We start from the raw sequence: 12,287 nt of genomic DNA, 5'->3' as shown, positions 1-12,287 counted from the left end.
AAATACACTGAGCAGCACCTTCCCTTAGTGTGAATGAGCAGAGCTGTGATGTCAGTGGAGCCTGACTGATTTATATCTGTGGGAGTCTGGCCCTTTGCCTGCATAACTTCAATTGGCCATGGCTGACAGGTCCCAAAACAGCCTCCTTTTCTGCTTCTGGATGGTGATTTTCCTCTGGCTGCCATGTGGGACTCAGAGGATATGCCTTGCAGAATCAGAGATAGCCCATCAGGGCAATGCTTTCTTCTTGTGCCTGGCCCTGATCCTAGCAGGTGACTTTGGCATCAAAAATCACCTGTCTCTGCAGATATGTGCAGAGCCAGACCCTCAGTGTGGTTCCTTACATTTAACCCCTGCTCTCTTTAGTGAGTCAAGCTCCAATGTTGAAATGTTCACTGTGCCAAAGATCCTTGGAAGAAAACTCCTGCTTTCAAACATTGCTGCAGAGCCTGCCTGGCAGCTCAGGCAATGAAGGCTCCTCAAGGATTCAGGCACTCCTGAAGGTGAGTGGGAAGGTGGGAACCAAAAGCTCAGTTTTCTGATTCTGTCACATCCTGCCCACATTGAAGTGGCTGATGCTCCCCCACTTAGTTCAATGGTAGAGCTCCCATTTTGTTGTTTTACTTTTATTAGTTCACCAGGGTATAATGTGAAGCAGGCATGATTTGGGCTGTGAGCTGCCAGCAAGCTGCCAACTGCAATGGATGTGCTGTGCTTTGGTCTCTGTCAGCTGATACTGAAGGAGCAATTGAAATGGTTTATTGGGGTGGTATCCTGACCCAGACCACAAGACTGTGTTCTGGTGTTGACAGGAACAATGAACCACAGTGAATAGATCATAACCCTTTCACCTGGTCAATATGAGATTGAATTAATCTGGCTGTGGGGACTCACAGCATCTGAGTGTGGCTGAGCAATGGAAAAACTGTCAGATATCAGAGAGGGAAGGGGCTTTACTACCAAGGATAAACCATCACAGCCTGTTTGGTAAATAGACTGAGAAGTTGAAGCAAAGCTAAAATACCACTATACAGCCAGAGGTGTTCAGGAAACCACTGTGTGCTGCAGCTTTGTAAAATTGAATAGCTGCCCTGTTTCAACCCAGACGTGGTTAATCTTCAGCTGCAGATGAGACACTTTGTTTATAGCAGGCAAAGGCAGCCTGCAAGGGGCTTCAGTGAGATGCAGAACCCCCATTGTCAACAAGAATAATCCTTGATTACTAAGAGCTGAAGTCCTTGCCAGGAAGAACACGTCTCCAAGTTTACACCCTTATGATCAGAAGGATAATCTATCAATAATCCATTTTTTTTGAGGAAGAAGAATTGGAAAAGCTGTTTGTGAGCAGCTGAGGCTGCATTTTGTTGGTTGCCAGTGCTGAAAGGACGTATTATCACAGTCCTGGGCACTTAATCATTGAGTGGAGTACACAAAAATAGCCAGGAAAGTTGCAGGCTATGCTGAATGAGTTGAAAGGTTGTGGGAACATGTTCTGGCACACCCTTGTGCTGTGGCAAGATACACGATGAGGGGGCAGGGGAGAGAGCATTTCAGCAGGCCTGAGCAAAGGGGAATATACTCTTGTTTCCATATAAACCCTCTTCTCTCTTTCACTCAGCATCATTTTGCTTCCTGGAGCAGAAATAATTTCCATTAGTCATTCAGGGTAACACGCTTCTAATGCATACAATGTGGAAATGTCTGCAGCAAATCTATGGTCCAGTTTAAATGCTGGGAAAAAGCTTTAGTACATTACACAATAAAATATTTGTAAACACAGATTACTTGGGTTTAAGAGGAACTTTGGTCAGCTGGGAAATAAACCAACACAAAATTACAACAGGACAATAAATAAGCCAAGTAGAGAACCTGCCTGTGGCTCTTAAAAAACCACCACCATTGCAAGAAAAACCCAAGGCTGTTGTTGGAGCAGGTAGGAGAGCAGGAACTCAAAAGAAAATAGGATAAAAGACATTTGGTTGGCTACCTGTGATATACATTAAGAAACAGCCCATAAACCCCAGTCATTGTGCCACAGTGAACATCAAGTTAGCTGCCTTGCTGCCAGACCAGCCAAGGCATGAATACTAATGCTTCCCTCAGCTGCCACAGAAATTGTCTCTTTGCATAAGAGGAACGAAGACCTTTTGTCCTCAACTTGCTTGTGCCAGGACTAAGCCAGGAGCTCCAGCTGCATCTGCAATCAGACAGGCTCTGCTTAGCAGCATTGTGTTTACAGCTCGCTCTTCCCCGCCTCCCAGGGAGAAAATGGAAAGGAAGGCTGCATGCACACCCTGTGGCAGGGGTGGCCCAAGGTGGTGTCCCTGCTGGGTGCACAGCAAGCACATAAAAGCACGGCCAGAACTTGCTTTTTTGGGCACTTCAGCTGTGTGAGCACAGTAGGGGACCCACTGTGAGCCTTGTGGAGGCAGAAGGTGGTGGGAGGCTGTGATGCAGGGCTGTGCTCCGAGGGGTGGAGGTGCAGGGATGCAGGCACAGCCTCAGAGACCCTCTGGGAATGGAGCCACTACAGGAATATCCTCAATTCCATGGGGCTGCATGTGGCAAGGAAGCCATAAGTGACTGGAATTCTTTCTCAGCCATCAGAGGGGTGAGGAAGGCTCTGCCACCAGGAAGAAGGGCAGCAGCAGGGATCTGCATCCTTCAGCCTTGGATGGGCAGAAGCCAAACTTGGACAGCCAAACTATCACCTGTGTGACTCAAAAACAGAGCTCTACTCTGTGTCATGCTTCTAACTGGCATGGCTGGGGGTGCTAAGGAAATTAGGAAATTAATTTTCATGAAGAATTCTTTTTCCTGCTACCTTCATGCTTGAGAGTATCCTTGCTTTTATGTTGTACCACTCCCCCAGCAGTCTAGCATGACTTTCCTGAAGATTTGCCTACGTAGTAGAGTTACTGTAGGACTGTTTGAATAGCTGGTTTGTTGGTTTTTTTTTTTTAATAGCTGTTTCTGAACAACCCAGTTCTAAGCAAAACCAGGCTTATTCTGAAACAAGAAAACCAATTCATCTCAATACTGAGTCAAAACTGACTTTTCAGGAGCTGATTGGGTGAAATCAGAACAGGTGGAAGAAGAGTGTCCACAAAGAGAAGGACCAGGAAGAGCCTTCAAATTCACACCCTTTCTTAATCAGAATGAGTTGGCAAGCATGGACAACTGTTCCATTGCACAGAGGAAAAAAAAAGGAGTATATAGATGTGAGTCTGACACAAAGGTGCAGCATGGCCCTCCCAAGCCCTACTCTTTATTCTAAGCATGTAACAACTGGATGAATATTAATTTCTCCTGTCATTTGCCTGTCTTACGCAATGTACTTTGTTCCTTCACACTTAGGGTGATTGTTTTCCCCCTACTAACTTGTGCAAACATCAGCTTTCTCTTTATCATTCTTCCAGCTTTTTCAAACAACTGAATGTGTACAAACAGCCAATTCCTTATGATGTAACACTTCCAATGTTCACATAATTGCCTTGCTATCAACTACCTGCAGCAAATCAGTCCATTCAAGCAAATAAGAACCAACTGCAGTTATGTCAGTCACAGGTTGTTTTCAAGAATCCAAGGGATCTCAAGTGTACAAACTGTCACTTCCTCTGTCAGTAAATCCATGAAAATCAGCAGAACAAACATAACAGCGACACTGAATAATTCAGTAATACACTCTGACAATATCTGCTAAACTCCTGTCAACACAGCCTACCTTGCTGTTGCTGGAGCTGGCTTTACAGTCACATGGACCATCATCAGTCTGGTTTTTGGATACTTAACATCTTTTGCAAAAACAGGAATAGGAGAGTAACCTGGTATTTTTATCATAATGATGTTACAACTAGAGTAACCAACCAAAACAGGTTTGTCACAGTTACAGGCACGTGGATGTAAGAATGATCAGCTCTCCTAGGTCAGCCTTCTTTGCTGCTTGAGTTGGTGCCCACCTCCTCCTCTGCCACACTCACAATACAAGGTGAGAGCACACTTATGAGGCAACCAGGGAGTTACACAATTTCTGACCCAAATGAAAAAATCCAGGGATGGCACAGAAGTGGGTGGCTGAAGATACTTTGCCAAAGGATTCAGTCATTCTTCAGACAAGAGAAGTAAACCATAAATCTGAGTGAAGCAAAGACAGAGTGGCTTTGGTGTTAATGTAAGTGGAGCTACTACTGTGGCTCTTTAATGTGAAGGAATGAAGCACTTCCTTGGCTATTCTAGGTTTTGTATGTGTGTAGAATCTCTTTAACTCATCAAAGAGGAGGACAAGAGGTGGTTGTTTCATGTTTGGGATTTCAACAAATTGGATAAAAGATCTAATGTAGTATAAATGTCTTTAACCCAGACCAAAAAGTGAGTAACCTGAGCTAACAGGCAAAAGTTAACAAATTCAAAAAGTCAGTCTTTTCACAGTATCTCAAATCTAGAATAATTTATATACAACTGTAATGGACCTGTAATCATGCAGAGCATTTAAATCAAGACTGAGCAATTTCAAAAATAAGAACTGCAGTAGATTCAGCACAGTTGAAAACACTATATTGAAAAATTAAGATGGAGTATTCAGACTTCATTACACATAATGCTTTCTGATCTTTGAGTCTTTGTCTAGCTGCACAAGACTGGAGTATGCATCTTCCTGCTGTACTTTTAGTCCCTGGAATTTTTCCACAATGCTCAAACCAAGATGGAAAATTAGTTATTCTGATTAGAAAATATGTAATTCAGACTGAGGATTAAAATTTAAAGGTTATCCTTGTTTGCAACTTTGCTTTTTCCCTTCTGGGTTCATGCTGTCCTCATATCAACTACGAATTATTCTATAAAACAGTTGACATGAAATGCTTAAATAATTTTAAAAGAAATGACATATGGACTCTCATGTTTGCTCTCTCCTCACTGCTGCTTTGCATTGTATTTGGCATTTTGTGGAGTGCAGAGGAAGAGCAGTTCATTATGGGTAAAGTTGTTCTTTGAAGGACAACACATGGACACTAGATAGTAGCATGATGTATTTTATTTATTGCAGTCTGGGCCATACATAAATCAGAGAGAAGAAAAAATGTGAGCCATTGGGATCTGAGTTCTGTGAACAGAAACTGATAACTTCCACTTGGAAAACTGTTTAGGTCAGCTTCAGGAGGGAAAGAATGAAATTTGATTGTAGTGGACCTGAAGATGAAGATAATTTCCTGTTTACTGGCAAATAAATACTTGTGATGAAAAACTCAATATTTGACCTTGAGGGGCCTCTTCAAGAGTTACACATAAACCCTAGAATACCCAGCTACCAAATGCTTTTGGCAAATCCCTGGCTAAAAGGAATCTATTTCTAAACAAAACTTCTTAAATTCTATACCACATGCAGAGAGCAACTAGAACATTTTCCAATGCCACGATGGTGCATTTTTCTGTCACCTCAGTAGTCAGTTTACAAGGTGGACACTCAAAGGTAAGAAGGACCATACTGGAGATTTCAGCCACGTTCAGTGCCAGATGAAGACTCAAACACTCCCTGACCAACAAGAAGTTGAACTCTACTAGAAGCCAACTCTACACACCAAGAGGACAGACCCATGTCTGTCCCTTCCATGGTTTTAGTCTGTAACTATCTGCTGAGGCAATTAAATTTCAGGTGCTCCTGGCAGTTAGCTTCTCTAAGGGACTCCTGAGTGAGTGCTGCTCCCAGCAGCAGTGCTTGCCCAGGCTTGCTAACCCTGCATCTGTGCAGATCCTGGGAGTGCCAGCTCAGGTCTGCCCAGCAGGGTTAGCCCCAGTTGCTGTCAAGCTGCCCTAAATCCAAACTGGGTGGCTGCTCAGAGCTGAGCAGGGAGAGGCACAATTTCCAACAGAGCAGCAGCAACAGCACCATCAGAAACTGCTGTGGTCAGTCCCAAATCCCACTTGGCAATCAGAGGGTAAACACTGAGAACACAGACAAGACATCAGGATCACTATTAACTGCCTGGAAAAAAACAGATACTCAAGGTGGGATTTACATACATATATAGGACTTGGGAACAGTACCTCAAAAGGCTTAATTTGATTATAGAACATGGAGGTCAGAGTTTCTGCAAATCCTTTAGAAGGAAAGAAAATTTGCAGGTATAGCTTGGTGGCCCAAAACAATTGAAAGCAGTAGTCTGCTTATGTTATCAAGCTTCTCAGGTAAAGACAACTGGTTACCTTGAACCACCTGACATACGATTTGTATCAGAAATTCTTCCATGCTTTTGCAATTTTGATTTTATTACAATAAGGTCAGGGCAGTTGGACACAGAAAAACATGTTTCAGCTAATTCTCCTGGACTCTGAATCAGATTGACACCAGCTTCAGACAAAAAAAATAAATGCCTGGTGGTCCATAAAACAAGTTGTTCCACTAAACAAGTATTGTCTGAAAGAGGAAAATCTCAAATGCCCACAGAATGCTATTCATTCAAGTGGTAAGCCATTAGTATATATCATCATCTAGGCAGACTTTTACAAGATACAGGAGACAATGGTTTGGCTGCAGAACATTTCTCGAAGAGGAAAATGCTGTGGAAGAGTGGAGAAACACAAAATCCTATTGTTAAAGTGTCTGACAACTCTCATGTACTTCAATAGGGATCATATCTCTTTACTCTGCAATGTTTTTTACAAACTGTATGGAAAAATCCTGAATGAAAATCTTGAGGCAAGGCAAGGTCTACCCCACAAAGTTGCTACAATAATTAAAATTAAGACCGAATTAAATCCCAAACTACTTATTTTAGGTTATGTTTCTACTTCTACTTCTACTTTCTACTTCTACCATCTACTAATATCCAGAAGTAGGTTAAAATTAAACTAGCAGATTTTTTTAAATATTCCTGTTGTGCCTAAGATGCTAGATCTATTCAGACAGTCACTCTTTAAAAATAATTTTTTTTTAAGAGGAATTATAAGAATGCACCTCAAGCATTAATAGGATGATGGCCTATAATTCAGCAAATAAGGGAAAGCTATCCTGGCCCCTATTTGTACCCAAGAGCTTCTGCTAAAAGACACATGATAGAACTACTTTTCTTTTTTTTTAAAAAAGCACACCACACATTTCCTTTTGCTTTGTAGCTATAACAGACCTTTCACAAAAGCCATTTTCTCTCAAGTAATTTATTTCCTTTCAAAATACAATCTACCATATAAGATACAAACCAGCTTGTTTCCTTCTAATCTTTTTCAGCTACAATACTTTCTGGTGTTACTGTAAAGTAGGGATTAAAATTTTAGATAGAAAACATAAGTTAGTGGGATCATGTGCCCTCAATTCTTCTGCAGTGGAAAAACATAAAGGGATTCAAAGGGCTTGATTGGTTTTGAAGTTCATGGCAACTATCACAGCAGAAAACAGAGTAAATGTTCCAGCATAATATAGGGATCTTCTACTAGAAGATCCTGGGGAAAGCATGGCTGAGGAATAGTGTCATTGGCCAGCAGGACAGTGATCTCATTTCAGTGACCTTGTTCTATCAGCATCGGGGACAACTTACAGTGGCAAAGCATTTAATATTAATAAGTAAATGCTCAGAAGTGCTTTTTATTATGTGGTCAGTTACCTCTCCCACAATTTACAAGGTGTTATTTTGTAACTACTGCATTATAAAACTGTTATGAAGGCATGTTATAAGCAGTTATTTATGCCTTTGTTACAGGCAGAACCTGTAAGATCTGAATGGCAATGGGCTGTTGTGGGATGCCTATTTAGGATATATCAAATCAATTATTTGAACACACATTGCCAGCATTTTATTTCAGAGAAGTGATAAACTTTTGGTCTTGAAAGCTGCAGTGAATGATTCAAGATGCAGCTAAGTAGGTAAATACAGTAGTTTCCAGGGTGGGAGAAGAAAGGGGATGGCAAGGCGAGTACAGGCATTACACACTTAATTAAACTTTCTCTTTTTACACCATCAGATGGATGTGGGCTATTTAAAAGGTTTTTATATTTAATTAATGCATTGCTAACTTCCTGCTGGAAGCAGTCAGTAATTGCAGTAGTAGAGGAATAACTGTAGAAATGCCATTCAGCATGAAGAGGCTCAGATGTACCTCCAGTAAATTTCTGTGCACACAGTCCAACACTTTTCAGGAGGGTGCAATGAGTTACACACTACTCAAGTAGAGGCAGTTTGAACAGCAGATTAGTAACATAAACTGACAAGCTGTATGTGCCTGTCAACAATACACAGCAGAGCTATGGCTGTATTTGGACTAGAACAGTTGCCATGTAAAAAATGCTTTGTTTATAAAAAAATACATACCCTAAGTCAGAAAGAGACCATGAGTAAGTATTGCGTATTTTTTATACACTCAGCTTACTTCAACTGCTAACAGCTTTAAAAACAGGAAGACTAAAACCTCAAGTCTGTGAAGGCCTGACAACAAATTGTGTAATCCTGGTGCACTGTTGTCAGTATTGTTAATTCTGGTCTTGATACCTCGGTGTCAACATCCCTCAGGTGCAACCGCCGTGTGCTGCTTCAGTCCTTCTGTGGCTTTCTGTGGAAGTATGTGCAGATCTTCCTCATGGAAACTGAAGTGGCTGCAGCCTAGCAGGAAATAAAAGCAAAACCAACATGAAACACTTTTAGGTTAACAGCTCATACGCTGCAGCAATCTTGAAGTCTCCCCTCCATCATTGCTCCAGTTTGCCCGGCTTCCCAACTGAGAGAGCAAATGAAAGGTTCTTCACTAAAACCTGTCTCACAGATAAGAGGCTTAATAACTACCAAGATTTCTTGGTACAACCACAACATGAAGAGTCCAGCTGCTATGATTAACTCCAGGACTGGAGGTTTGCCCAGGTTGTATCTGATAGAAGTGTTGGAAGGGATGAAATCAGGTAAAAAATAAGTTAAGCCTCAATGATGGCAACAACTTTTATCACATACTCAAAAGTACAACTAAAATTTGATTATTGAAAATTTACCTAACATTTACGGAAATGGAAATAAGACTCGGTCAGATACTGAAGGACATGGGAGTCCAGTCTCTGAGACAAGTCAAGTTTGGTTAGTTTTAAAAAATGTGATTGTAATATCCCAGTTAAGCCCTCATGCCAATGTTTTTAGCTGCTTTATAAGCTTAACTTTAATTTCAGATCCTAGGATGAGCTCTGTGCCAGGTTTCCTGTACAACAAAAGTAGGATGATGTAGGCCAAATCCTGCCCTCTCACTTTTGCACACTTCTTGTTTTCTTCTACTTTTTCACTGAAGGAACTGAAGGCATTATGTAATTCCCCACAGTTTTAGCATGGGTAACAAATTCTTTTGCTACCCGAGCTGGAAGAGAACTTAGCTCTTTCTTTCAATGTTTAAGTGGCTTCCCAGTAACATAAACAGGCAGATGTGATGGTGAACATATAAACAGGAGATCTGCCAGGAAAGCTGTTGGCATTATTGTGCCTCTCAGAGTAGAGCTAGGGGTAACTTATTTCATGACAACGTTGTTGGCTGCCCTACTTACAGTTTTTGGAGAAGTGGCCACTGCTACAGACTCCTGTCTTTTGGCACCAGGGCTGCAGGGTGACAGGGGGCTGGTTGAGGTGCTCTGGCTGCCAGGTCTGCCAGTCCGTAGCTTCTCCCCCAGAGCAGACAACCAATTCTTTCTTTCAGGAGAACTGTTCTCCTTATCTACCACCTCAGTGTCTTTCCCACATGGAGATCTGAAAAGATGAGGGGGAGTTTGAATGCCTGATGGATTAATATGGCTTCCAGAAAGGGAAGGCTCTTTTGGGCTGTGGCTGGAGTCTTCAGGGTCGTTACACAAGTCAGCCAGGCTGAGAGAGTCTTCATCAGAGACTTTTTGGTCTGGAACCAGGTGACATAAATTCAGCTTGGATTTCTTAGCTGCATGGTCCAGCTCAGTCACACAGCTACAGGCCTGCAGACATTTCTGCTCTGCATCAGCCTCCTTGCTGCAGTCAAGTCTTCTCTTGGCACGCTTTTCCACCTGGGAGTGTGGGACTTGAGGAGGGCAAGCAACTTCCAGGAGACCCTGGGTGACTTCTGCCAGGGCTTTTCTGGGAGAAGGAGCCTTTTTCTCCACTTGTGGAGGAGAAGAGCACGGAGTCCTTGTAACCCAGTGTTTGATGGACATTTTGGAGGAAGGGATCAGTTTGGGAGATGCACAGGGGCTGGCTCCAGGTGGCTTGGCTGGGGTGGAGGCTGTGGTGGCTTTGAGAGGCACCGTGGGAGTGTTGGTGGACAGTGGAAGGTCTCCAGAGTGAGCAGGAGCACAGGCAGCGGGGCGTGGGGAGGAAATGCGCGCACTGCCTGCTGCCAGGGCCTTGGCAGGAGTGCTCTGTGGGCTGGCTGGTGGCCCTGAGAGGGGAGAAATAAGTAGTCTGATGAGTAACACAGAACAGCAAAATAAGAACTGTCTTTATAGTAACACCCCTTCCAACCAGGAGATGAATCAGTGCTGAACCTGTGAGTCAGACATACCCTTTTGAACTAAGAAGTTGTATAAATCCCTCTGATTTTGGTTAAACTGGTACATGTCCATTATAAAATCCTGTATTGCACTGACAAAGTATAATGCAATACATTTGTATAATATCTGACATCTGCCCCTTCAGTAGTGAGTGCTCTTACATGAGCTACAGTCAAAATGAACAGACAAAACAAATCCTGAATCTTCCAAGTGTATCTAGCCATGCTGGAGCTTTGCATTTTGCTTTTCCAGACCATTGCCTGGCAAAAAGGCTGGTCCCCACCTGCCCTGCATCTTTAACAGCTGCATATCCAAGCTGAGGGCCAAAGGTTCAGTAAGCAGGTCCCATGTCTAATTACAATATCAAGGAATCTTTACACTGTGATGCCCTACCACATGAATAATGCTCTAGTCAGGTGTCATTACCTGCATATTTTAAAGGGTTTTTTTAAGTGAGGGACATACTTCCATTCTCCTGTCTGGAGGATTTTCTGCAATGCTGTATTAGAATGGAGACAGTAGATATTTACTGCACCCAGGAGAGTGTGTGAAATTCTTTACCTCCTGAACAAGGACTTCAATTCCAAAGGAAATAAAATCTCTTGAGAAATTATTCCCAAGAAGGCATTTCACAGCAGCTTTTGAGCTCACTAGCCAAGATATAAATGCCCCTGCTAGTAAAACAGAAGTTCTGAACACCCAGAAAACATCAGTCATAGGTAAGGGCCTAAGGACCTCACTAACAACAGTAGGAATCATACATAGAAAGGATCTCAGTCTGCAACAATATTAGAGAGGATTATTTTAATTTTTTACCAAGTTTTTTTTATTTCCAGCCCTGTCCCACAGGGAACACATTGGTGGGTTTGTTGATTGCCTGCTTTCTCATTCACCTAATTCATGGTGATAAAATTAAATGGGGTGGTGCCTTAAGTTACTCTGTGCACTTCCACTGCTGGGCACAGGAGCACTAAACATTTTGTGTGTACCAGGGATTTAATCCAAACTTCCCACTCTGAGCACCAGCACTGGTGCTTACTTTATAGTGACAAAGCACTTCATTAGAACAATGAGAAGAGTGGAATAACCTGCCAGTTTCTTTACAATGCTGGGGTGTCTCACATTGAGTGAGCACCTACAGTCCTGGTTATACACCACACTAAGCCTCTTCTGATCCTTTAACTGTACTATCTAACCAGTATCCAAAATACAAGTATTGCTGCATCAGAAAAAAATTGAATAGGACCCCCATATTAAAGGATTTCACTACAAATAACTTCAACACAAAAAAACATAGTTAAATTAAAGGCTCCTTTCCTGATAAAATATGCTACTTCTTAACAACTTGCTTCACTCTGGGCTGTGTGAATGCAACTGCCAAGATTTCTTCTCCTAATCTTTGGCTTAATGAGCACTTACAAGACAATAATAACTCAGCTGGGAAATTAGTTGCACTCAAAAATCTAAGCTCCTGGAGGGGAAGAAAGTAGCAAGCTCAGCAACTCTTGATCCATAATGACCATTACAAATTCATTCAGCAGAAATATTGCATGACTTAGTTGGGTATGAGCACTTTGAATCCCAAACCAGTCAAAGTTATGCTGTGGACACAGTGGATAATGGAAAAAGAGTTATCCTAGCAGTAGGATGAGTGTCATGGCAAGAAGCAAACACAAATTTGAGATAAAGAATATGAAGATCAGTTTGTTTTTTTCTAAGACTGCATTCATCAATTCAGGCTTCTACCAAGTCAGTTTCAAGCTGTTTCCATTTATTCTGCCACTGCACATGGTACAATACTGCAAATACCTGC

The 12,287-nt window shown here is 42.2% G+C and overlaps 1 protein-coding gene across 2 annotated transcripts in view; it reads right to left on the bottom strand.

The window, feature by feature from the left end:
• Window positions 1–5,017: 5,017 nt before the first annotated feature.
• The window catches only part of DTL (denticleless E3 ubiquitin protein ligase homolog), a 23,308-nt gene continuing 16,038 nt past the window's right edge, over window positions 5,018–12,287 (bottom strand). Inside the window, exons 14-15 of one of the 2 annotated variants that reach the window (XM_079332713.1) lie at window positions 9,506–10,362; window positions 5,018–8,588 (exon numbers count right to left, since the gene is read on the bottom strand). In XM_079332713.1, the coding sequence (XP_079188839.1) occupies window positions 8,520–8,588; window positions 9,506–10,362 (926 nt within the window). In that variant the 3' untranslated portion in view covers window positions 5,018–8,519. The remainder of the gene's footprint in view (window positions 8,589–9,505; window positions 10,363–12,287) is intronic. The other variant, XM_079332714.1, reaches the window with a different exon arrangement.

This window comes from Erithacus rubecula (assembly GCF_903797595.1).
Source record: "Erithacus rubecula genome assembly, chromosome: 2".
Classification (NCBI taxonomy): Eukaryota; Metazoa; Chordata; class Aves; order Passeriformes; family Muscicapidae; genus Erithacus; species Erithacus rubecula.
Note: the sequence above shows the minus strand (reverse complement) of the source record. Positions and strands in the feature narration are given on the sequence as shown.